The sequence below is a fragment of the Convolutriloba macropyga genome, chromosome 15 (genome assembly GCF_964194025.1).
Source record: "Convolutriloba macropyga chromosome 15, txConMacr16.3, whole genome shotgun sequence".
In the NCBI taxonomy this organism is placed as follows: Eukaryota; Metazoa; Xenacoelomorpha; order Acoela; family Convolutidae; genus Convolutriloba; species Convolutriloba macropyga.
Genome location: NC_134482.1, coordinates 22,760,442 through 22,785,846, shown reverse-complemented (window position 1 = coordinate 22,785,846; position 25,405 = coordinate 22,760,442). Strand labels below are relative to the sequence as shown.

At 35.9% G+C, this 25,405-nt stretch overlaps 1 protein-coding gene across 1 annotated transcript in view; it reads right to left on the bottom strand.

Moving 5' to 3' along the window:
- LOC142354029 (contactin-4-like) overlaps positions 1-25,405 on the bottom strand; it is a 330,197-nt gene that overhangs the window by 206,154 nt on the left and 98,638 nt on the right. Inside the window, exons 2-4 of the mRNA XM_075406293.1 lie at positions 23,438-23,587; positions 23,070-23,343; positions 6,225-6,409 (exon numbers count right to left, since the gene is read on the bottom strand). Of these exons, the coding sequence (XP_075262408.1) occupies positions 6,225-6,409; positions 23,070-23,343; positions 23,438-23,537 (559 nt within the window). The 5' untranslated portion in view covers positions 23,538-23,587. The remainder of the gene's footprint in view (positions 1-6,224; positions 6,410-23,069; positions 23,344-23,437; positions 23,588-25,405) is intronic.

Genomic DNA, 25,405 nt, shown 5'->3' with positions numbered 1-25,405 from the left:
GATGAGCATGGAAGACCTAAAGACTTTAATGGTGATGTATTAAGTTTTACTTTACATCTGTGTTAACACTGCTGGTCGATGACCCATCAGTGAAGCTGCTTCGCAGATCTGGTGTAACCAGCAACTTCGTTGATCTAGTCTAGATATAAACTTAAACTTAAACTCAGACTAAACTACAAAACTCTCCGATCCCAATTAATTCTTAGTTTACCATTAATATTTTTATTTTTAGTTATATCATAATCATTATCATTATTAGCAAAGCTACTTCGTAGATCATTAACATTATCATTATCACTATCATTATTAGCAAAGCTACTTCGTAGATCATTAACATTATCATTAGCATTATTAGCAAAGCTGCTTCGTAGATCATTATCATTAACGTTATCATTATCATTATTAGTAAAGCTACTTCGTAGATCATTATCTTTATCATTAACATTATCTTTAACACTATCATTATCTTTATCAATATTAGTAAAGCTACTTCGTAGATCATTATCATTATCATTAACATTATTAGCAAAGCTACTTCGTAGATCATTATCATTATCATTATTAGCAAAGCTACTTCGTAGATCATTATCATTAACATTATCATTATCATTACTAGCAAAGCTACTTCGTAGATCTTTACTACAACCTACACAAAAACACTTATTATATATTCCTGGAGATTTACATTGACAAACTAGAATATTCAAAGCATTGTTAATTCTAAATCCTCTATCAATAAGATAGATCATATATATAAACAATAAGCCCCACAATAAGACTCATCATATTGTTGTATTCTCTCATTAGAGCCTAGATCAACATATTCTAACAATAATGGTGGGGTCTCAACAACAAAAATATCAACGTAATACACAGGACCACCTTCTCTTCTTATAAATAAAACCCAATGTGTACTATCAGTTGGATGTAGATTGACAATAATGTTGACGTTAGCTTCACTTGTGTTATCTGGAGTCTGATCTCTCATTACTATCTCAATTGGTGTTAGACTTATATCTTTTCCTATATCTTTTATTCTGATATCACTCATAGCATTATTATCAATATTAAATTTATTATTGAATTCCTCAAAAGTTAGGATAAGCATTTTTAATAGGTATAAAAATGGAGACAGGTAGCGCAGTTATAAATTTTATTTTTTTAATTGGAATTTGTTACCGAGTAAATACACAAAACTAGAAAGCTTTGGTGGATTTATGAATAGAAGTCTAGTTAGATTTGAATATGAAAAGTCACCATTACATAATATTGTTTATGGTGGAACTGGTACTGGCAAAACATATTTTATTAGATAATACTTAAAGTTATACTTAGATCCGCGAACAGACTCCGTCTGTGGTAAACCAAGCGGTTACACCGATCCAAACCAAAACCAAGATCGGGGAAGTAATTTGGTAAACCACGAACAAAGTTCGTTCACTGATCAAGCTAAAAATATAATCATTGTATGTAAAGATGATAGAGATTGGATAGATCATGAGACTGGTGAGTTTTATATTGGATTTAAAACATGCGATATAAATATGATAACGTCAAAAAATAAGTCTAAAGTCAAAGATAGTGTAATAGTACTTGTATGTTAGATAGAGCAAGTACATTAGTTAATTATGGTTACGGAGAAGATCTGCAAAGCATGTTGGAGAACCATGAGCAAAGCTCGTTCGCAGATGATCTACGAAGTACCTTTGCTAATACAATAGAAAAGCTACAAGAAGAATATATAGATGAAGAGATAAGAACTTTAAATAGAAAGGGACAAAAATATTTAAACAGACTATATGTAAATAATGAAGAATTTAGAGAAGAAATGGTAAATTTTGTTAGAGATAAAACGGAATTAGACCTTGAAGTGATTTTAGCTAGAAGAAATAAAACGAATACACTCATGACGTTAGGAAAGGAATATTTAGCTAAGTGTATCCTGTCTAAAGATAATACTAAAGATTTAATTGAAATCTTGGCTAAATTCGCGGATCAGTGAAACTGCTTGGCAGATTTTGACCAATTATAAATGGTTATAAAATGTTTAGAGTGTAAACATAAATGTGGACTCCCTTTTAATTTTTTTTCATTATTCAATATATCATGAAGATAAAATTAGTAAATGTGCATGTGGTGATAAAACATTAAGTGGTATTTGTATGAAAACTGATTGTTCTTTTAAAGATGAATCTGGATATAACTCTAGCTCTAGTATTAACTCTAACTCTAAATCCAGCTCTAACTCTAGCTCTAACTATTACTCTAGCATTAGCTCTAACTCTAACCTTAGCATTAACTCTAACTCTAACTTTAACCAAAGTCTTAACTAGAAACTGTAATAAATGTAATTCTGTAAAATCACTAACTGATTCTGATGAGAGTAAGTATACATGTAGAAATTGTACTTCAGCTAAAGTTAATTGTCTATATTGTCCTTCTGTTGTGAGATATGATGGGATAAGGGCTCATGTGAAGAAACAACATCCAGATGTAGAATTAACTAGAGGATTTAGTAGAAATTTAACTGAGATCAGCGAAGCTGGTTCCCAGATCAGCGGATCCCAGATCAACAAAGTTGCCACTACGTGGATCAATGGAACTGTTTCACAGATCTGTTATTGGCCAAACTGGGGAAAGTTGTTCGTGTAAATATAACTTTATATCATTTCTTATTAATAACGGAATAAATATAGAAAAAGTAAAAGAGAATATAAATTTATTGAAGAGTATAGATAATTTGAAATAAAATATAGAAAAATAAAAAAATAAAAAATTTATTAAAAAAATTAGATAGTTTTAAAAATTAATTAAAAAAGAGGGAAATCGCTCTTTAAGCGCGCTAAATAGTGATTTTGTACTGGGGCATCACTCCGATAGGGGCGATTTCACTCTTATTTTGAAATTTTATAAATTTTTGTTTTTTGGAAAAAAATTAATTTTTTAAAATGAAAAAAATATGTTAAATTAGCTTTCTTTCACATTTAGCAACCACTAATAGTACATCAAGTCAGACTATAACTCAAATGTGAATTAGTTAGACTATAACTCAAATGTGTTGCAAATTATGCACAAAAAATTAACTAAAAGAAATTTGTGAGAAATGCTTAAAATAGCTTTAGTTTTTCTCCACGAATCTGGTGAATATTCAAAAAGGGATAATCGAGTTTACCATTCCGGCATTTACGTCAATGACCATAACACCGGAGTCGTAGAACTTATATTTGAAGATTTACTTGGAAGAGAAGATAACATTCATTACTAAATTTTGTTGCAATCTGAAATTTAAATCTCATTATCTCGAAAAGTATCCGTCCGATTTAGTTCCTTAATCTTACATGTCTTATAATATAGGCCTGTGGTAGTCACTGCCAAGTTTGCTCAATTTTGAACCAACAGTTTTGGAGCTATTTACATTTGAAAAACTCCCCCACGTATTAAGATTGGTCATAGAATTAAAAAACAGGTAGCCCCACTCCACCTCCCTGGCGTACAGACCTCTTTTTCATACAGAGTGTGCACCCAACAAATAGTTATCCATTCACAAAGTTTGAGTTTGATACCTTCCTTAGTTCTCGAGTTAATGCTAAAAATCCATATGTTTTATGTCTAAGTTTTGCTATTTAGTTCGTATGCCTTAATTATGCTTGTTTAATAAATGTTATTGTTCAAAAGAGTTCATCTTTTGTGTAGCCAAGCGAAAGCCATGTTGAATAACCAAAAAGTGCCATGGAGAAAAAAGGTCCACTCATGGAGAATTATTCTAGAACATTCTTTATGAAGTAACCTGTTACGCGTTACTGACCAGCTAATCAGAATGAAGATTAGTTACTGGAGTTACAAGCTACTGGTTGTTTCAATGCTTTATTTTTGTTACGAGCTACTGGTTGTTACAAGCTACTGGTCGTTACCATGCTAGTGGTTGTTACAAGCTAGTGGTTGTTACAAGCATAATTTACACGATACTAAGTGAGGCAGGAAATGATAGATTTTGAGTGAATATGTATCGGCGAATTTGCAAACGAGCTGATTATTATTTTCTAGAATTAAGCCATGTCATAATTTAATGTTAGACTTAGAGTGAATATGTAGTAGTAGATAAAACAAGGAAACCAACAAGCAGTAAAATTTGGCCCTATTCGACATGCGCGATTAGCGTTAGGAGAAAGGGTCAAATTTTACTGGTGGTTGGTTTCCTTGTTTTATCCACTACTAACACCCTTCATGTGGTAATATTTTTAAGCAATTTTGCTGCGATTACAACAGTAGTAGAAGTTACGCTTTACTGCAGATGATTAGACGCAATTTTTTGGCAACTCTCCACAAGCAACGGTGGCGAGAAAAGAGGCCGAAAAAGATAGCCTAATCCCAAAGTACAGTATCACCAATAATTCGGCGGGCGCTTAACAACTTAAGTAATCGGTGCTATCGCAGAGTTGATCAAATTCTCAGCAGGACTATAAATGCTCTGAACAGCAGTCAAGGATCATATTAATTTAGATATGAAGTTGTCAATTTTAATGGCGCACTTTTTGAGTAGTAGAGCAGGCATTAGTTCAACTCTGCAGTAGCACGGATTGAACTAAATAAAATTATAATGAAGGGTTTAGATAAATAAAGACAAGATGTTTCAGCCAATTTACAGTTAATTCAATTTAGTTATTTTGAGCAGTAGTTTCCACAACTAAATGTTAACCTCCAAGCACAATTGTTGTCTTCAGTATAACGCTTTATAAAATTCCAATTGATAACAAAATTTTGAATTGCAACTTTGAAACTCATGAATTTTGTCAACTTTGAACTAACAGTTTTCAATGTTTTTTTAAAATTTAGATGACTGTCAAGTACAACACCTATATATCTGATTTCCGTACCAGTCTTAATTGCCACATTGCCTATTGTCAAAATAGTTGAAGAGTTTCTGCCTCTCAACGGCAGAAAATTATTTTTTTTCCAAATTGAGATTCAGTTTATTATCACTGAGAAATAGATTTAACTTAATTATGTCGTCCTGAAGCAGATTATCGCAAATGTCTTTTGAGGTTGCACAGCAGTATCATCCGCATATAGTGTCAAATTTAAGTTGCTGCAATCTCTCTTGATATAATTGACATATAGTGTAAATGGTACTGGTGCCAACACTGAGCCTCGGGTAAAACTAAAAGTAACTGGCCTTGCACTCTTTGAGAACCATTTCGAAGACTCTGCGTTCTTTCAATTAAATACCATTCCATTATTGTGAGTACTGATCCCCTCAAGCCTATGTTAGAAATTTTTCTTCGTACATTTTTCTCAGGTCTAGAAAAAGGTCTGAACTTTTATATTCCCTCAACCTGTAATTCGGTAGCCAAGTCTGGAGATTATTCACAGCAAATGCAACACCGAAACCTGAGTAGGCATTTCAGTTCAGTTTCTAATTGCAAATTAATTTTAATTTTTTAGATCAGTTATATTGTATTCATTCGCTATGCTTTATTTGATAGATACAGACAAATTTGAGGTAACTGGCCTTGCACTCTTTGAGAACCATTTCGAAGACTCTGCGTTCTTTCAATTAAATACCATTCCATTATTGTGAGTACTGATCCCCTCAAGCCTATGTTAGAAATTTTTCTTCGTACATTTTTCTCAGGTCTAGAAAAAGGTCTGAACTTTTATATTCCCTCAACCTGTAATTCGGTAGCCAAGTCTGGAGATTATTCACAGCAAATGCAACACCGAAACCTGAGTAGGCATTTCAGTTCAGTTTCTAATTGCAAATTAATTTTAATTTTTTAGATCAGTTATATTGTATTCATTCGCTATGCTTTATTTGATAGATACAGACAAATTTCATTCTAGTCTTAATTCTTGTTGCTAATTGAGGGCCTCAAGATATACATTACACAGTAAAGTATTAAATCCGTCTTTGATGAAAATTATATGCAACTTTTTGTGCTTGGGTACCTGTTTATTTTACCCGCTCTCGATGTTCTCTTTCTCAATAACCTCCAAATCATCTTTATGGCAATGGCCAAGCGCACCTTGGATTTCTGGGGGATCATTGATTAGCAGGGGGAACCTATGTCTTTCTTCCGTTAATCCGAGCATATATTTTTTGCTATAATAGACATGTTTTATAATTTGACAAGTTCTAAGATCTTACCACCAATCCCTAAAGATTTCAACACATTCCCACGTGCTCCCTTCAAAAAGATGCTACCCAATACATACTGATTACTCACTTCCAGCTCTTAGTCTGGTTTCTCGACTGACAATTGTTCCGAATCTGTTGCGAGCGTAGCAGCGGTACACCCCAGCATCCGCCCACTTGGGCTGGTTGATGTCGAGTCGTCCACTCACGATCGAAATCCTCGGATCCATCTCGTCAATCTGCAGCTCCTGTCCACCTGTGGTCGATTTCCTCCACCTAGGAAATTTACGTGAGTTTTGTAGCGTGAGTTTTGTATCAGTTACTATAGCAGTGCTAATTTACTGATATTGAATATTACATCAGCTGTCCATTTATACCGATTATTACAACTGTGCATTATTGGGTAGTATTCATCAACAGTAAGCGTTACCTTCATTATTAGCGTAGTTTTTTTTGTATTACTGCTATATTAACGTAAAAACAATCATGAGCGTTGGTAGATTGCGCCAGTTGATTAACTGCATTTCGAAATTCGTATTAATGTTTTCAGCCAGAGGCAAACCGTGCTTGTTCAAATCAATTCATAATTCGACAACACAGGACTTCACACGGCACTTCACTGAGCCTAAGGAAAAATCTGAACCTCTTCAATGAGAAGCATCGTGTAGTTCCAAAACTACTGATGAAACAGATGAGAGGTTAGATATCATTTACCCACGCAAATAAATTGATGACGGCCCCGATTGGGAACTCTAAAATTTGACCTGGCACTTTGTTTACAATAGTTCGATCATTGTTTCGATCATTAATTCTTTCCGATCATTGTTCTCCGTATACTTATGTACCTTTAAATAATGAATACAGCTCTCAAAATCAAACAGATTAGCTGTTTAATATTTATACTACCAAAAAAATGATTGATGAAAAATAGTAGTATAATTGCCAAAATTAAAAACATACCCGGCAGATTGCCGGAAAATAGCCGCCGTTGATTCCAATAAGCATGATTGGGATTGAAATAACAGAAGATATTGAAAAAAAAAAATTTTTGTACAAAAACATTTTTTTAAGTCCGATTTATTTTGATGGCATTTCGTAGTTGAACATACTTCTGTTTCTTAGAGAGAGGCTACAGGGGCTACTATCAATAACAATAAGCATTAGAGATGGTAAATAAGACTTATAGGAACGACGTTCAAATAGCGGGCATCTAAAATTGGGCTTTATGGGTTTATCCCGTTTCTATTTCTGAGTTCAATTTTTATACTGACTCTGTTCATTTTGAATTGCTTTGCTGAGCAGCTGATGTTCAAATTCACTTTTAGCAGAATGAGGGAAGAGAGAAACTAGCCTAGAGAAGTCAAAAAGATTTCACGCAAAATGTTGAAAAGGCGGCAAAATGAGGTAAAGCGAAACATTTTTTTATTCGACGAAGTAAAAAAAACATAGCAGGACAAGTCCTGACGTACAATTCAAAGAATTTTCATTGACTACACAGAAGAATTAGACCTAGAAAGGACTATCAGTGAATTAAGAAAACCATTTTAAAAAAATCAGAACAAAAAAAGTAAGAAAAAAACAGAAAATCAATATCAAAAAGCCGCATGTGAACGAAAAAACCACTAGCGAGAAATGAGAATTAAAATTCAAACAAAAAACTAGGCCTAGAATGAGCTGCGAATGGATTGGGAAAACCATTGTGAAAAAAATCCGATCCAAAAAATCGAAAAAACAGTAAAAATCAGAGTGAAATTGCCGCATGTGAACAAAAAACCACTACCGAGAAACCGAATTTTTGTTCAAACACCGTTTTCTCACTCTACTTTAAAATTAGAGCGAAAAAAATTCACGCCGCAAAACCACTCGCTTTTTCGCTCCATTTCCTGTTTCGGCGTGACCAAAATCACTACTCCAATTTTACTTCAAAAATCGTGAAAATGTGTGAACAGATCTTAAAAAAAAAAAAGACAGCGCCCCAATACAATTCAAATTCTTTGAATTGTAAAAAAAATAGGAGCGCTATAATAGCCGGCTGAGAAGATGAGGGCGGCTATTAACAAACCGACTTAAGTCGGAAGACGAAGTGCTCTCGAACGGCAGGCGAGGCCATTTAATTCATGGGCTGTAGCCTAGATAAATTTTTCTTTATGGGTGCAAAAATAGTTGACCACGCGGGGATTCGAACCATTGACCTGCCAATCCCTCACCAGAAGCACTGCTCGGCTATCAGTCCCTTCTTTTTGCTATACTGAAATAAATTTTATTTTAGCAAGTTTTACTTCGGAGTGAGAAAAATAGAAATCACTCAAAAATGAAGAACGAAAAAAGTCAATTGAGAAGTCAAAGAATGTTCTAGAAGAAAAGCGCAAAAACGGTCAAGCAAAAAATTTGCATAAAACGACCAACACGTCTACATTAATTGCTACGAACTTCGATCGAGAGCAATTTAAAAAATCATTTCCGATTGATTGTGCAATCCCTGCATATCGTGGTTCACCTAACAACAAGATGCTGATCATAACCTACACAGGGTGCCTCGTCTAAAAACAATTGGCTACTTTCCCCATCTGCTTTTGACTCCAAATGGCAGCATTTTCCCAAGGGTTTTTTTTACATCGAAACCAGAGCTAAACAAACAAAGACCCCCTCTGGTCCCCAGAGCAACAGTCACAGCAATAGACCTTACTTGCATCCACAAGTATAAGGGAAAATTTTGTAGAATTTAATGAAATGCCTTTAAATCTTATCCCCAATCATACCCAATAGCTCCACTTAATTCCCCTTATAAATTTTGTTAAAACAGTTGAAACTGAGCTCTGTTAACGTTCCAAAATTGATGTTTCCATAAATTTTTGTCAATCCAACAAGCAAATTGAATAAACATAAACTTGAAGCCAAAGACCTATAGAACTCCCGCATTGTTAGTAACCAAAACAACACCATTCAAAAAAAAATTGCCCATAAGTGCCTTTCACAAGAAGTTAAATCATCTCAATACTCGTCGGTAATATTAGTAAGTTGTTTTTTGCTAATTTCAGCTTTAGCCGGTGCCATAGATTCAAATCCAGATCCAATCCAATCTTAATGCACAGAATTGAGAAAAAAAGAGGACGGGGGAATTGTGCTTGTCTCAGTGACAGTTCTAAAATTTCGGTTCAAAACAGAAAAAAATGTTCTGCACAAAATGTTTTACGAAAAATTCTATTTCTCGAATTCATAGAAACAAAAGGTTTGGAGTGATAAGTATTCACATATTTTGTCTCTGCTCTTCAAGATCATGCTCCTCTAAAAATTTTTTGCATTATAAGAGATGAAAATTCTTTCACTATGACAGACAATGGATCTCAAAGAAATCAAAACAGCTTCTGAAAAATCCAGCGAATTTTTAAATCAAGTAGAATTCCAAACAAATTTTTAAATTAAAACAACCAAGCCATTCACAAGGAACTGTTTTTAAAAAACTTCAACGCAAATTGATTCAATCAGCAGGAATCAATTCTTCCTGCTGTAAGCGGCAGGACGAAATGACTAAAAAGAACTTCGAAACTCAGCAAGAGCTAGGCCATGCAACTTTAGTTCTAAAAATGAGTTTGGAGATTATAAGAGGACGCAGAAACTGAAGATATCATAAACCACTGCTTCTCAAAACGCCAAGAAAAGAGACCTTCAACAACTATCAAAATCGTCTAAATTTACAAAACAATCAAAACGCTACAAAGCGTGAAAAAAGCTCGGTGAAATATACTTCCCGGACCATACAATATTCTTCCTCGGGCGTTAAAAGATTCAAGCCTTGTCATCGAACCAAATCAACTATTTAACGAATCTGTGCATTAAGTAATCTATTTGTGCTTATGACTTCAGAGAAACATGGTATTCTTTTGTATAAAAAAATCCTTCCAACAGCATTCGACTCAAAAAACAAAACTTTGAAATTTAAGCTACGAAACCTTACAAAATCGAACAATAGTTACAAATCCTACAAAACCTTGATTTAGATGAAAGCTCAAAGAAAATTTTTGCAGGTTCCTTTCATGTTGTCGAAAATCAGTGGCTTTCAGAGACACAGTAACAGACGATATAGAAATTCGAAGAAGGGTAAACCGTGAAACAAATCTTGAGCCATTTTTATTGAATTTTTTATCAATGAGATTACAATCCAAAAATAATTCGGATTGTAATCAGTCGGTCATTTTATAAAAAAAATCGACCTTTTTATATTAATTAAATTTAAAAAATTTCAAATCCAAGATCACTATTGATAGGTCCAATTGACTTCCTAATTAGCTCTAAATTAGTTTGTCTAGTTTATTACTTGAAAGCTTATGGTTGTTTTGACTTTTAGAAAAATTTGATTTTTAAATAAATGATGGCTTATTGAACTTTGCCTCCTTTTTTCTCTTAATTTGGTCAACTTGTAGATTAGTGTCAGCAATGAAAGAATGCTTCCTCTTTCGACTGAATTCAAGTCCAATCTTTATTGCGGCTTTACGCCTTGAATTATGGTTTTCTTGCTTGGATACTACTAGATAAATATTTCTTTTATTTTTAGGTAATTGCCCCTTTTTCACATTTTCTAAATTTGTCACATTATCACGCTATTGACAATTCAAATATCACATTATTGTCGCTCAAAATAGATCACAGTTGATAAAATTATGATCCTTAAAGATATAGATTATGGTTTTAACGGCTTCGACACTACTTTCTCGAAAAATTTAATTGAATTTTTTTTATATTTTGTCTTTTTAGTCGTATGAATTTTCCTGTACAATAACACGTTTTCATTGATATTCATGGAAAAATAGATGCAAAAATAATTTGATATTAGTAGATAGATTGTGGCTTTCATGACTTTGAAAACAATTGTTTTCCAAAATAAAAAAAACACGTTTTAAATTGCAATTTTGTTCCTTTTATTTTCTGTTTGTTAACTAGTCTCGTTAACTACAGGCCAAATAAGACAATATTGTTGTCAAGGGAAGGTGTCAAAAGGGATTGGTGTCACAAAATCTAATGTTTTTAAAGAATTCGTTATGACTTTACTGGCTTTGACACGGGTTTTCCACAAAAAAAAGAAAATTAATTTTTGATTTTAGTTGTTTTTAACGTTCTTTTTGTAGACGTAAGACATATTCTGGATAATTGCAGGTAATATTGAAGACATATTCTGGATAATTGAAGAATAAACGAACCCTTTTAGTTATTTCATTTTGTAATTAATGGCTTTAATCTCTTTGGAAATAATTTTTTTCGGAAAAAAAAACAAGTATTACTTAATTTTGAGTTTTTTTTTGTCTACTTGTTACCTAGTTTCATTACTGAGAGGTCACATAATACCTTATCGGTGTTCGAGGAGGCTGCAATCAAACATATTTTGAGGGCCAAAGTATGGCTTTACGGCTTCAAAAGCGTTTTCTGGCAAGTTTTAACTAATTTTTTGGTTGTTGTCTATTTGTTGTTCTTTTTGTAACCGCATAAAAAATTGAATACCGACAGTTCTTAATTCCCTTATGTAGAAGCATTGGAAATCTTAAACCTATGGGACCTTTTACATGATTTCCAATGGTTTTCATTACATTGAAATTAATTGTCTTTAAAAAAAACATAACCGACTAACGTCGGGCGAATAGCTCTCAAACGACCGGCGAGCGGTTGGCTTGGTCAGTAGCTAGCCACGGGGGGGGGGGGGGGGTGCACTGGGGGCTGATGGGGGCAGCACTGGGTGGGGGGGCAAAAGCGCGGTGGGGGGGTGGAGCCAATAGTGGGGGTGGGGGGTCAACAAAGGGGGGGGGGTGTCAACCTCTAAGAACCGCCCCTCACACCATAAGTATAAGTATAAGTCTCCAAGACAGTTTGAGCTGAAACAGACCTGAAAGGCTCTAAGAGCACATAATGCCCGCTGGGCGCTACCTGTTTATCCCGTTTTTGAGGACGAAAAGTCAAAAGCGTCAGACGAAAAATTGGTCAAGCGAAAAATCGCATAAAAAAAAAGACCGAGAGGACTAATATAATTGCTACAAACTTCGTTTGAGAGCAATTATTAAGCGAATTTTTCTACTTGTTTTCAACTGTTTTTAAACTGCTTTTGTTCTTTATTGTCTAATTGCTACCAAGCCTTATTATTGACTGGTCCCATATCTTTTACAAGTTATTTTGTTTAGTTAATTAATAATTGAATTTAATTGAATTTTGAATTAATTGAATTTTGGGTTTTTCTATCGGTTGGGTTTTTATTGAATTTTTGGGTTTTTCTATCTGTTCCTCATTTGGTAGACAATTATGCCAAAATTGTGGATGAGCGGGGTCGGAACCTTATGTGCGATCGCACATTACCGAGCCTCCTTGTCCATTATGCAGTTAACATTATGCAGTTATCAATACAGTTAACCTTAACATTTGATAAATCATTGAATTAAGCAAAATCAAATTAGAGAAAATTACTAACAACTTGAAAGACTTATTTTAATGAAAATCGGCTTATTATTAACAAATCCAAAAAAAAAACAATTTATTATACTTGGCAGCGGCATAAAAATTCATTCAGAAAATCAACTCAAGTAACGGAAACTTGGAGGTGACGTATTTAATATTCATCTTGAGAGTAATTCGAGCTTCAAGGATTTCCATACGCAAATGAATTGCCCATTCACTTCTCATACTCAATTTAAATGCCCTAGTTCAACTTCACTACTTAGCTCTTGTAATGCATAAAATTGAAGATTTTAGAAAAGCAGCTTAATTGGGCGTTAAAAGCAACATTTTTTCGACTTAAATTTGACACGATTGAGGACCTTATATGTGAATTGATACACTTCCCATAAGTTTAATTTTTCAGACCAAAACACCGCTTATACACCAATATAAAGAAAATTTACCTGAGATAAATTTTATTTTCACCAACTCTTCCTCAGGGTTGGTTACTGTTTTAAGTTTTTCGAAGTCACAATAACGTGCTTCTTCTCTGAGACGCGCTAGAAAATCGTCGTCAGATTCTCCAACGCCTTGGACAACGGACAGAAATTTAGCCCTTTCTGCCGTTGCTACTCTCTCCTTAGGTGAAATATAGTTTTGAATAGCTAGTCTGATCTCTTTAAAAGGAGTGTCTAACAATTTTTTAAGTTGCTAAGTTCGCTACTTCTCGATATATCACATCCTCCCTCTTTTTTTAAGCAAGTTTGTAGGAATAGCTTCTCCAAATCTTTCTGGCTGTTTTTTATTTCTGCTTGAAGTTCTCGTGGCCACTGAAGGTTGTTCCCCTTCAACTACTGAGGTTTCTTCAGTAGAGTTGGGTGATGCCACGTCTATGTCGTCCCTACTGCTCTCAGACTGAGTCAGTAGATTCAGTCTTGATGTCGTCAGGTTCCAACAGTGCAATTTGGTTGTCACTAACAAGAACTGTCTTGTTTGAATTCTCCGGCTGGATGAACGAAGTGTTCATTCCTTTACGGATAATGAAAGTAGCTGGAACCGTTGGTGAACTGTTCGTCGGTTTGAAGAGGACTCGTTCACAGATCAAAATCAGTGACTGCTGAAAGTCTTATTTTGCGTCCCAGTAGCAGTTCTACAGGAGTTTTGCCCCGCGTCTTGGAAGTATTCTGATGTGTCATTAAAGCCCGCTGTAGGAAAGCGCCAAATGACACATTCAGATTTGGACTCCAGGCTTGAATAGCCCGTTTCACTGTTTGGACCGCTCGTTCAGCAATCCCATTTGCTCTTGGATGGTAGATGGGAGATTCCATCTTTTTAATCCCAAGTGATTCACACCATTGCTTTAGGTCACTGCTCACAAACTCAGGACCATTGTCTGATACTAATGTTCTTGGTATCCCAAATCTTGCAAAGATTTGACTCAAGTACACCTTCACTGTTTGTGAGGTTCTATTTCCCGCAGGGAAGGCTATCCAACCTGATCCCGCGTCTACTATCACTAAGATATTACCGTGATCCTTAACGTAGCCCAGTCCATGTGGAGTCTTTCCCAAACTTCAGCTTCCGGCCAAGTAGATACTGTTTCCCCCAGGCTAGGCCTGTTTTCTTGGCATTCCTTACATTTACTAACATATCGAAGAACATCTTGACTGATGCCGGGCCACCAAGCCATCATTCGAACTGCTGTTTCAATTGCATTTTTGCCTGGGTGAGTCTCATGAGCTTTGGCCATCACCATGGGTCTTAGTTTGGGTGGAATGAAAGGCACAACTCCTCGAAAGATGATTCCATTGTGAATGGTCAAGGCGTCTTTCTGTTGTTCAAATCCTTTCTCTGCTTCTGAGCACTGTTTCCAGATGCCGCTTTTTATTCGTTTGATGACATCTTGAAAGAGTCGATTCGATCCCAGCTCAGTTTTGATGTCTGACTGTGTCACCAGGTCGGATTGGACGAAGTAAATATTTTCAAGAGCAAAGCAGACTCGATCATTGTCATGGTCATCATCAAAGTCTAGTCTGCTCAGAGCATCAGCGTGGGGGATCTGTTCTCCGGGTGTACACTTCAATTCGAAGTCAAATCCCATCAGCGCTATCGCCCATCTTGTAATTCTTGCTGATGCTGTTTTCGGAATTTCTTCGTCTGGGGCGAAGATATTTGAGAGGTTTGTGGTCAGTCTGTAGAGTGAACCTTCTTCCGAGTAGGAATTGTTTCAATCTTGTGACCACAAAGTCGATTGCAAGTGCCTCTCGCTCAATATTGGGAGTAATTTTGTTCGGCTTGTGACAACTTCCTCGATACGTAGATCACAGGATGTCCTTGTGAGAGTACCCCGCCTATAGCTTTCTCTGAGGCGTCTGTTGTCACGGTTGCTTCCTTCGTCAAGCTGTAGGGCTGTACAAGAGGGTTAGCACATAACTCCTTTTTGATGTTTTCAAAAGCATTTTGCTCTCCCTTGTCCCATCTGAATTCTTTTCGAATTTCGTTTAGGGGTAGCATTTTGGTTGCAAAATCCGGTATCATTCGACCATAAAAAAATTGCTAAGCCGACAAAGGACTCGAGTTGTTTCATATTTGATGGCGGCTTTGCATTTTTGATTTTCTCAACATGTTTGGGATCGGGTGCTATTCCTTCTTTGGAAACAGAGTAACCAAGAAAACTTACGCTTGAAACTGGTTTTGAGTTAGATTTCTTCTCATTGATGGTGAAATCTTTTTCACGTAGCCGACTCTTGACTGCAAGCATTCGTTTCTCGTATTGATCTTTTGTTGTTCCATATACCAGAACGTCGTCTTGGAATATGAACACACCCTTGATTCCTTTGAGAGTTGACTCAATGCAATTCTGGAAGATTGATGAAGAGTTCTTTAGGCCCTGAGGAAGCCTGCACATCTTGAACAATCCTTGCGATGTGTTGATTGTGCATATTTCTTTTGCATCCTCGTCAAGCTCAATTTGATAATATGCATCTGATAAGGCAATTTTTCAAAAGTAAGAGGCCCCATGGAGAAAAATGGTCTCCATGTCTGGGATTAGATAGTCCTCGTCCATAACTTTGCCATTGATGTGAACTTTGAGGTCCACGCATAGTCTCAGAGCTGAATTTTTCTTCCGCTGCCACACTACTGGTGATGCATTTGTGACCCCACCACGTTGTACTGGCTCCAGGATGCCCTGTCGTACCATTGTCTCAAGCTTCTCTTTGACCCTGTCTTGGAGAGGTAGAGGTATCTTTCTGGCTTTGCAGAACATTGGCTGTGATCCCGGTATGAGTTTCACGTGCGCTTTGTATCCTTTGACTGCAGGTAGACTTTCATCACTCACTGCATTGATGCCTTCTTGGAGTAGTATGTCTCTCCCAAGCAGCCCAAATTTTTTGTCGGATTGCACAACTGCTAGTTGTTGTTGCCTATACTTGCTTCCGTTCCACTCAACATCACATGTTAGTGATCCCAGAAGCGTCAGTTGATGACCATCATAGGCCTCAAGACGTCTGACTTTCCCATTTAACTGAGGTTTACCAAGTTCAGTCTAGATTAAGGATGATATCACGGTGCTATCAGCACCGGTATCAACTTGCATTTTTATTTTATGGTCTTTTACTGTAATGTACTCCCATGTCACCGACATGTTAAACACGTTTTCCCGTGTATAGTACATTCCCATCTCCATTTCGGATGATGTTTGACCAGGCAACTTACCCTCTTCCTCGCAGAAGTTGTGCTGGTCAGACTTACATGACTTAGGCTGGGTTTTACTTCTGCACATTTTTGAAAAGTGCCCCACCTTTTCACAGGTGTTACATTTCTTGTTCAAGGCCGGACACGGCTTGCTGCTGTGTGGCTTACCTCCACATCTATTACTCAAGTTACCATTGCCTTTAATACCAGTGAACTTTTCACTAGGTTTTCTGAAGGTCTTTTTGAAGTTGTATCCCACTTCTTCTTTTATTACAAATGGTCTATTACCTGTTGAGGAACTCGCAAAAGCCATTGCTTGACTTCTGAACTGTAATCTTTCTGTCATTTCAGACAGAGACATCGTTGGCTTAGTTTTAATGTCGTCTAATAGTCTTAATTTGGCCTCAGGGTCTCTTAAACATGAGATAAATTTTATTTTCACCAACTCTTCCTCAGGGTTGGTTACTGTTTTAAGTTTTTCGAAGTCACAATAACGTGCTTCTTCTCTGAGACGCGCTAGAAAATCGTCGTCAGATTCTCCAACGCCTTGGACAACGGACAGAAATTTAGCCCTTTCTGCCGTTGCTACTCTCTCCTTAGGTGAAATATAGTTTTGAATAGCTAGTCTGATCTCTTTAAAAGGAGTGTCTAACAATTTTTTAGGGCTCATAAGGCTCCTAAGTTTAAGAAGTGCGTCCTGGCCGCATATACTAAGAAAGAGATTTGTTACCTGTAGGTCCACTACCGTACCGTCGTTGTTGACTTTATCTTCTTTCTTCTCTGCGCGACATTTTGCCACAAAAGACATGATCCACGCAGTACAGGATTCAGCATTCTGCAGATCCAAGGTTTGTCGGTCGTTTGGTGGTCTGGACACCATTGTCGTGGTCTCGAGCACGAGTAACAAGAATTTTATTATTTTAATAATTGAATTCAAAATAGCCTAAATGTACAAAATTTCACAGGTATTTATAATCCGTATCAGTATGAAAACTTACAGATCCGTCTAGATATAGATAAACTGATATGTGTTAATTTACACCTTAGTTGTGAACAAGTTTTTCCCCTTGCCGTATATGGCAAGTACTAGTGCAGTTTTTTGCACTTAACACATTGTTCTCCCTACCTGAGAACATGTCACTGCTATCTACTGGGAGGGTCGGAGAGTTGGTTACTGATCGAGTTTGGTGGTGGGAAGGTCGAATCTATCTCACAAATTTATGGTTTATGTACATTGATAAACTTGTGGTACCAACAAATTTGAATCAACGATTCGGTTCAAATTAGAAGCCATTATTCAATTTCACTTCACCAAACATCAGGTAAGAAAGTTTTCTTTATATATCGAAGTTTTAACTTAAGTTGCTAAGTTCGCTACTTCTCGATATATCACAATTTATTAATTATTGACTGATCTTTGATCAATTACACTGCGCAATTGTGAATCATAATACTTTATTACCTAATTCTCACTCTGAATTCCGTGTTTCTTTTTTAGAAGCCTCGGTTTCACTTTCAGCGGCAGATTTTTTTAAAAAAACCCACAACAACGAACCATTAGGTCATCAGCAAGTCAAACCATTTAAGGAAATTGAGATGGAAGCAGCAAAACTATGTTCAGTGTGCAAAAGAAATGACTTTACATCAGGAGGAAAACTAGAAAGAAGAGTAGTCATAAACCCGCTGTGAATAAACGAAAAAGAATGTGAGACTAGAAAAGCCGATTAATACAACCTCGAATTCTGCGACCCACTAACATTAAGCAACTCAAGGGCAACTCTTGGAGTGCAACAAAACAACTCAAACATCGCTTGCACATGCTCGGATACTTTCAATTTAAACTAAAATTTTATTTGGGATCAACAACCAATGCAGCAAATTACCAATGAAGAAGAATGAGAAGCAATAACTTTTCAGAAGAAATATTGAGTCAGCTGAAATTGATAGGAGCATCTTAGGTTCAGATGACAGCATCAAGGAAAACAACATAGCTGGCAGATTGCCAGAAAATAGCCGCAATAGATTCGTAGATCGGCAGTCTAAAAAAAAAAAACAGTAAAATAGACAGACCAAAAAAATTCGTCTTTTCATTGAATGCCGATCTGTTATATTTTGATTAAAAATCTGTATAAGTTATTGCTGCCTCTATTAGCTGATCTCAAATAACCTTCATTTAGAGTGATACACACCCATTTGACCTTATCTCTTTGAATTAAAGTAAATAAAAGTCAATTTCAAAGTGAGGAAGTCATTTTTGAGAGTGATGTAAGTCAAGTGTGACCAAAAATTTAATCACGCGCATGAACAAAAAAACTCGCTCCACTAAGAGCGAAAAATGACGTCACACATGCAATTCAGTTGAAATTGCATGAACGAATGAACAAAAAATGGCTGTGACGTCATATGGTCGTAACAAAAATCATGACGACGAAATAAAAAAAAAACCAAGAGAAGGCCAATAATAGCCTCAGCTATCGCTGTGCGGCTATTAAAAAATAGCCGCAATAGATTCGTAGATCGGCAGTCTAAAAAAAAAACAGTAAAATAGACAGACCAAAAAAATTCGTCTTTTCATTGAATGCCGATCTGTTATATTTTGATTAAAAATCTGTATAAGTTATTGCTGCCTCTATTAGCTGATCTCAAATAACCTTCATTTAGAGTGATACACACCCATTTGACCTTATCTCTTTGAATTAAAGTAAATAAAAGTCAATTTCAAAGTGAGGAAGTCATTTTTGAGAGTGATGTAAGTCAAGTGTGACCAAAAATTTAATCACGCGCATGAACAAAAAAACTCGCTCCACTAAGAGCGAAAAATGACGTCACACATGCAATTCAGTTGAAATTGCATGAACGAATGAACAAAAAATGGCTGTGACGTCATATGGTCGTAACAAAAATCATGACGACGAAATAAAAAAAAAACCAAGAGAAGGCCAATAATAGCCTCAGCTATCGCTGTGCGGCTATTAAAAACACTTGAGCAGCTTCCTAATTATTTATCCCTATTGCCTTAAAGCTTCGACAGAGCGAAACCTAATTCTTTACCAAATCGGAATAATATCAAGAAAGATCAAGACCGAAGTTAGACCTCAGTCATAAAAAAACCATAATCGCACCCTTGATCTGGATAGTGAAAAATGAACATCAGGTTCGTTAATTACTGACATTGACGCAATATTGAATGAAAGAAAGTAAAAAAGGAATTTTTTCGCTAAGATGAGGAAAAATAACGAGATCTCTAGAGCTTCTATTTCAATTTGCCAGTATAACTCAAAATAATCAATTTACACATCAAATAATTACTTCACTAATTCATGGTTACCAAGCGAAAACAAGCTTTTAAATTTGTGCCAGGACTCCGTCAGATTTTCTATTTTCTTCAACAGATGCGACAATTTTTATCTCCTATTTTTTAACTCTCAAAGAGAATTGTAGATTTATATAGTACTGAGATTTTACATTTCCCGAGGTAATCCTGAGTTAGCCTTTCTTTTGCTGCGTTGTTGACTCCTCATATGTCAGTATTTCATTACAAAATTTTTCACATTTAGTTTATTTATCGATTTCAGTGAAAGTTTGAGAATCTCGTAAGGGTTCGATTCATACATAGGGAGCCAATTTGAAAACTAAATCTGCAGATGAATCCAGCTTTTCGTCAAAGTACATGGGACTGAGTATTTTCAATTGCATCATTAAGACGGGAAGCAATGCATTATATCTAGAAAACCAGTATAAGAGAATACTAAATTGAATCATTTAATGAATGTTCAATGAAGTACTGTTCATTTTCTAAGCTTCGATATCAAACCACATTTTTTCTTAATTTTGAACAGACGTATTCAAGATCACTTTTAAGGTACAGCTTATTGTCAAAAGTAAAACCAAGGAATTCACATGTCGCTTCATGAATTATTGTTTCCTCAGATAGCTGACAGATATTAGATGCCAAATTCTTTTTGTTAATAATGAGTCGCACTGATTTCTAATGATTTGGGATAAAATTGCTTACATAAATGGGCAACCATTCATTTAGTTCGGTTTTTTGAACGTTCGAAGCCGCACATTAAAAAGCACAAATAGTTTTGTCAGCAAATAAAATGTCAACATATTTAAAGCATGAAAGATTATTTATTTATATTATGAAAAATAATAACGGCCCTTAAGTGATCCTTGTGGAACTCCACCCTTGATAGCATTCCTTTGCGACGAAGCCTCATTCACAGTAGTTCTTTGATCTCTTTTAGTTAAATATTCACTTTGATTCAAGTCACCTTACGCAGTTTCTTTCCAACTTAGAAAGTGATGTCTTTCCAAGTGATGGTGTCAAAAGCCTTCCTCAGATCCAACACACACATTCATTAATTTAATCGTTTCAACAAAAGCATCCATTGTACTACTTAAGTTTTTTGGATCGTACTCATCCTTAACTCAAGTTTGTGATTTTATTGAGATCTCCACAAACTATTTCAAAAGTATTTTAATGAGATCTCCACAAACTATTGTAGAAATATTTTCACAGGATGCATTTTCCACGAATTTATCAAATTTGTTTACAGATTCAAATCGATTAATCCTAGGACTTTTATAGAACAAACCTATTGTTAACCGGATACCTTGAAATTCTTGTTAAGCTGATACAAGAAAACTGGTAATTTTTTTCTACTAAATCGATATGAGTTTCGGTCAGAATTATTACTCCCACAACTCTAACTTCTCTACTTTTAACTAACCAACTAGTGGACCCATCAACTTAAGTTTTTTGGATCGTACTCATCATTAAATCAAGTTTCAGTGCGACAAATATCTCATTACATAGCATATAGCATTGTCACCTCGCGGATCAAAAAATCATCACTATCAAGCTTTTTCTCAACGGTAGTAATTATTCCCGGAGCAGAGAGTTCTGACGCAAAGATTCTCGCACATCGAGCACGTTACCAGTACCTTATTCCTTTTATATTGTTTTTGACAAGCAGGTAAACCAGTTATCTGTTAGTTTAGCTGTTAAACTAGTAATCTGTTAAAAGAAACATCGATATGACCAAAGCCAACAGCCATTATTTAAAAGCTTGGAACACAAATTCAGCTGCCTCTCTCATTGAGCAATAAAATCTTTCTTATTTACTTTCTAATAACTTTAATCTTGTCTTGATTGTAATGAAAACCTGTAAAACAATTTGATAATCTACTTTCGTAAAACAATGAAGTCTTCGACTGTGTATTTTCCATCAGTAAAAACTCAAGAATTAAAGTTCTTTAAAGTTCTTAAATCCCTAAACCAAATAGTAAAAATATACAGAGCACGGATATTATAATCCGCCCTCTCAATTCCATATTTATCGTAAAGGCTTTGGGTTTTTCATCCTCCAAGACTTTCCTTGCTTGTAATATATTTTTAAATGTCTTCACGATACCGCAAAAATCTGTACGGCACAGCATTGTTAGGGTCATATAGTGTTGGACTATTGTGCTCGTCGATGTACCCTGAGGTACCAAAAAAGCTTGTAGAATTTGAACTTTGGAGGCCGACTGTAGGGGCTCTGTGCGTTTATCGCCTCTAACTTCCTCTGCATGACATTCTTTGAAATTTGCTAATTCTTTACCCTGCTGCTTTAGTTTTCGTACTTCTTCCTCGGCATTCTCCAGCTCCCGAATCCCATCACTGTGGCCAGTATAATATCCGTGAACTGTATATTTTTTACTAATTCGTTTGAAGATTTCTAAAGCACTTAAAACTCGAGTTTTTACCGATGGAAAGTACGCAGTCAAAGACTTTATTGTTTTAAGAAAGTAGATTATTAAAGTTTTACGGGTTGTTAATTCAATCAAGACAAGATGAAAGTCATTAGAAGAAACGAAATCAGAAATATTTTATTGCTCAATGAGAGAGGCAGCTGAATTTGTGTTCTGAGGTTTTAAATAATTGCTGTTGGTTTTGGTCATATCAGTGTTTATTTTATCGCGGTTCATCATCCATTTTCTACAAGTTGTTTGGGATTTTTGCATGTCATTTTCTACCTCATAGGTCTCTGTTAGCTAAACACAATGATAACTGGTTTACCTGCCTGACGAATTGTGATGAATCCCACCATTATTTATGAGGCTTTCTTTCTGGTATTGAAATTGGGTTTTGCTCTTGAAAACGAACTCTTTTAATTCTCATATTTATTGTGAAATTTTGGAATTGTAATATTGGTTTGTAATTTACTACCATGTCATACTTCTTTTCGTGAGGGTTACTGCAGTAGGATAAGAGGAATGAGAAAATTATAATCTTCCTCTATTATGAAGTATGTGATCATGTCGAAGTGCATCCCAGTCTTCAAACTAAGGGTTTGGGGGGGGGGGGGGGAGAGAGCTTCGCAATAGACGTGACCAATTAATGGTGATGCTTGATTAATTATCAATGCAAACAGTCTTTTGTCGCGTCACTAAAAATTTTTAACATGAAAGTTTTCAATTCGTTCAGTTAAGCGTTGCCCTGAAAGCATTCCGGATTCATACAATCAATGGACTACCAAAAATGTGAAATGCGAACGAATAGAAACTTAAGTCGAGACAACCACCTTCTGTCCTTTGATTTTCTCAAGCACTGGAGGAGCAGGTCTAACTGCGAAATCCCTTGGTTAATCATCGCAAAAACACATAGCCGAATCGCCAGTCAAAACCGAGTCAAAATCAAGTATATCTGTTCTCGCTCCGTATATAGATATCGATTAAAAATGATTGAAGAAAACAACAACTCGTCTTCTAAGGTTCTCGAGGCACAGTATGGAGCTACACGAAGCTGTAAGATATAATAGGAAAAAAATCATCGTACTCATAGAAAACTTCGGAGTCGTAGTTGTAGCTCTGAGCACGACAATTGAGGCTGACTGAGTAGTTCACATTTTTGTTTTCTGCATTCATCCACCACTCTGATGGAGGCTCTTCAATCCAGAATAAAGACTGATGGGTATTCGTGAGCTCAGTGGAAAATTCTCTCATAAAATCCCACTCTGTCATGAAACACCGCACTTTGTCCATGCACCTATCGCCGTTAATTGCATTACCGCTAATTCCACTGTCTGGATAACCATTAACGTGCATCATGTCTAAACGTACAACATTAATTTTGATATAAGAACCAGTCATTATCAGATAGCTGATCTGCCGCGGAATTAATACAATTGGAAGCATTTTTCTTACCAAAAATCATGTTCAGGTCCTCTTCCATTGGTTTACCAATGTCTGCATTAACCGAACATAATGCACCCAGCGCAAGTGCTATGTACAAACGTATATACATGACTTTTGAATTAAAACTTGTGACCAATACGTATCTGCAACATTTCACCTGAAACAATTAATATCATTAATTCTCTTCATTCATACGTGTAAATTACATTATTATAACCAAAGATTAAACACGTACATGTCATCCCATGTGACTCAAATTACAATATCATTTGAAAACTTAAATTACATCCAAATAAAATGTACATAACAGAAGAGAAACAAAGGTTAAATTAAGAAATGCCACTACCCAACACTGGGCGAATATTGGCTGGTCCGGAGCCAGCACTACGTCTTCAAAAAGCATTTCGTATTGTTCAAAATTATCAATAAGAGTGAGAACACTATTTTATTGTATAGGGACATCAATAGTAACCATTGTAGAGGAAGGGAGGCTGTTTTCCTAAATGTTTTTTTATTTTTTCTAATCTTGATTCAAAATCACTACACATTATACTTTGATTGCTATTTACCATATCTATTTTGATTATAAATGTGATGCTTTAATTTCTCTACATTTTGTTTCTCTGATGCTTTAATTTTTGCCTACTCTCAGGATTTATAAATATACATACGAGTTGACTTGCTGCCTTCAAGTTGACCGACTACTCTTTCAGGGGAGGGGCTTTCATTTAATTGACCCTTTTTATAGGGACAGCTGTCGCTAATAATACAATAATAGGGTCACTGCACTGCCTTCTCGTATGGAAGCATAATGCTCCACTAATTATTTATTTTTACTAGAGACAGATTTTTGAATCCCCGATGGATTTCCTCAATCGTTCCAGTGGGCAAAATCCAAAGTAGATCGTATATTGACAATGCTCCTGTACCGGGTAACTTTCTCAATCTCCTGTAGTCATAATGTAGAGAGCTCTTTGGTGTTTATCTCCGCCTCTAATTTTAACTCTAATTTTCTTACCCTTGAAGCCGTTTTTGAAGCGTTTTTCTGAGCCGCTTCCAGCTCCCCGAGTTTTCAACGAGTTCTTCAAGAGCTGAGTTTAGCTCCCCAGACAAAACGTCTGATTCAGTTCTTGCTGACTCGCAGTCGAGCCGCATTTGCTGGAGTTGGCATTCCAACTCAACTAAACTATTGTTAGCTTCGATTCTAGCACGAAAGTGCTCCCGTTGCTGTTGAGCAACGATTAGCTGTTGCTTTAACTCAACAATTTGCCTTTGTAGCATACTGTTTTTCTGTTGTACACTCTTAAGTTGCTCCTGTAATTGCAAAGAAAGCAGTTCCTAGCTTTTCGCAGTTTTCTAACCCGACTTTCATCCGACTCCATTCCTGCATAGTAATAGGTGGTCTCTGGGTTATTGTTGTAGGGTATAATTCATCCAGGGCAACGAGCGTTCTAAAACGGATTTTGACCCCGCAGATTCTATAGACTCCTCGTCGGACAACTGCTTTTACTTCGTACATTTGCGGCAGATAATATACATAATCTTTCACTTCTGGTTCCATTTCGTTTTCTAAACAAAACCATTATCAGACATGTTTAAGAGAATGAACATCATTCCGGACATTATATTGACGTTGAAAACTTTTCCAACTGAAATAGATTTGTTTTTTCTTGGCTAACAGCCCCCGGCTCAAAGAGCGTTTCGTCGGTACCCAACAACTTGCTTACTTTTGTTTCAACAACCTGTTTTGAGACTTGTTTTTGTTTTAACTGCTGGTTTTTCAGAACGGTTATATAATTAGGTTTGATTAACGGGTTAATCGGCTATAGTGCCATTTTTGGTTGAACACTTTCCAAAAATAACGTAGTTGATAAAACTATTCTTAAAAAAATTACTAGAATTTTTGCAGTCAAAATAAATGTCATTAGCGTTAATTTCCTTACTAAATGCCAAACTTTCAAAACATTTCTTTTTATG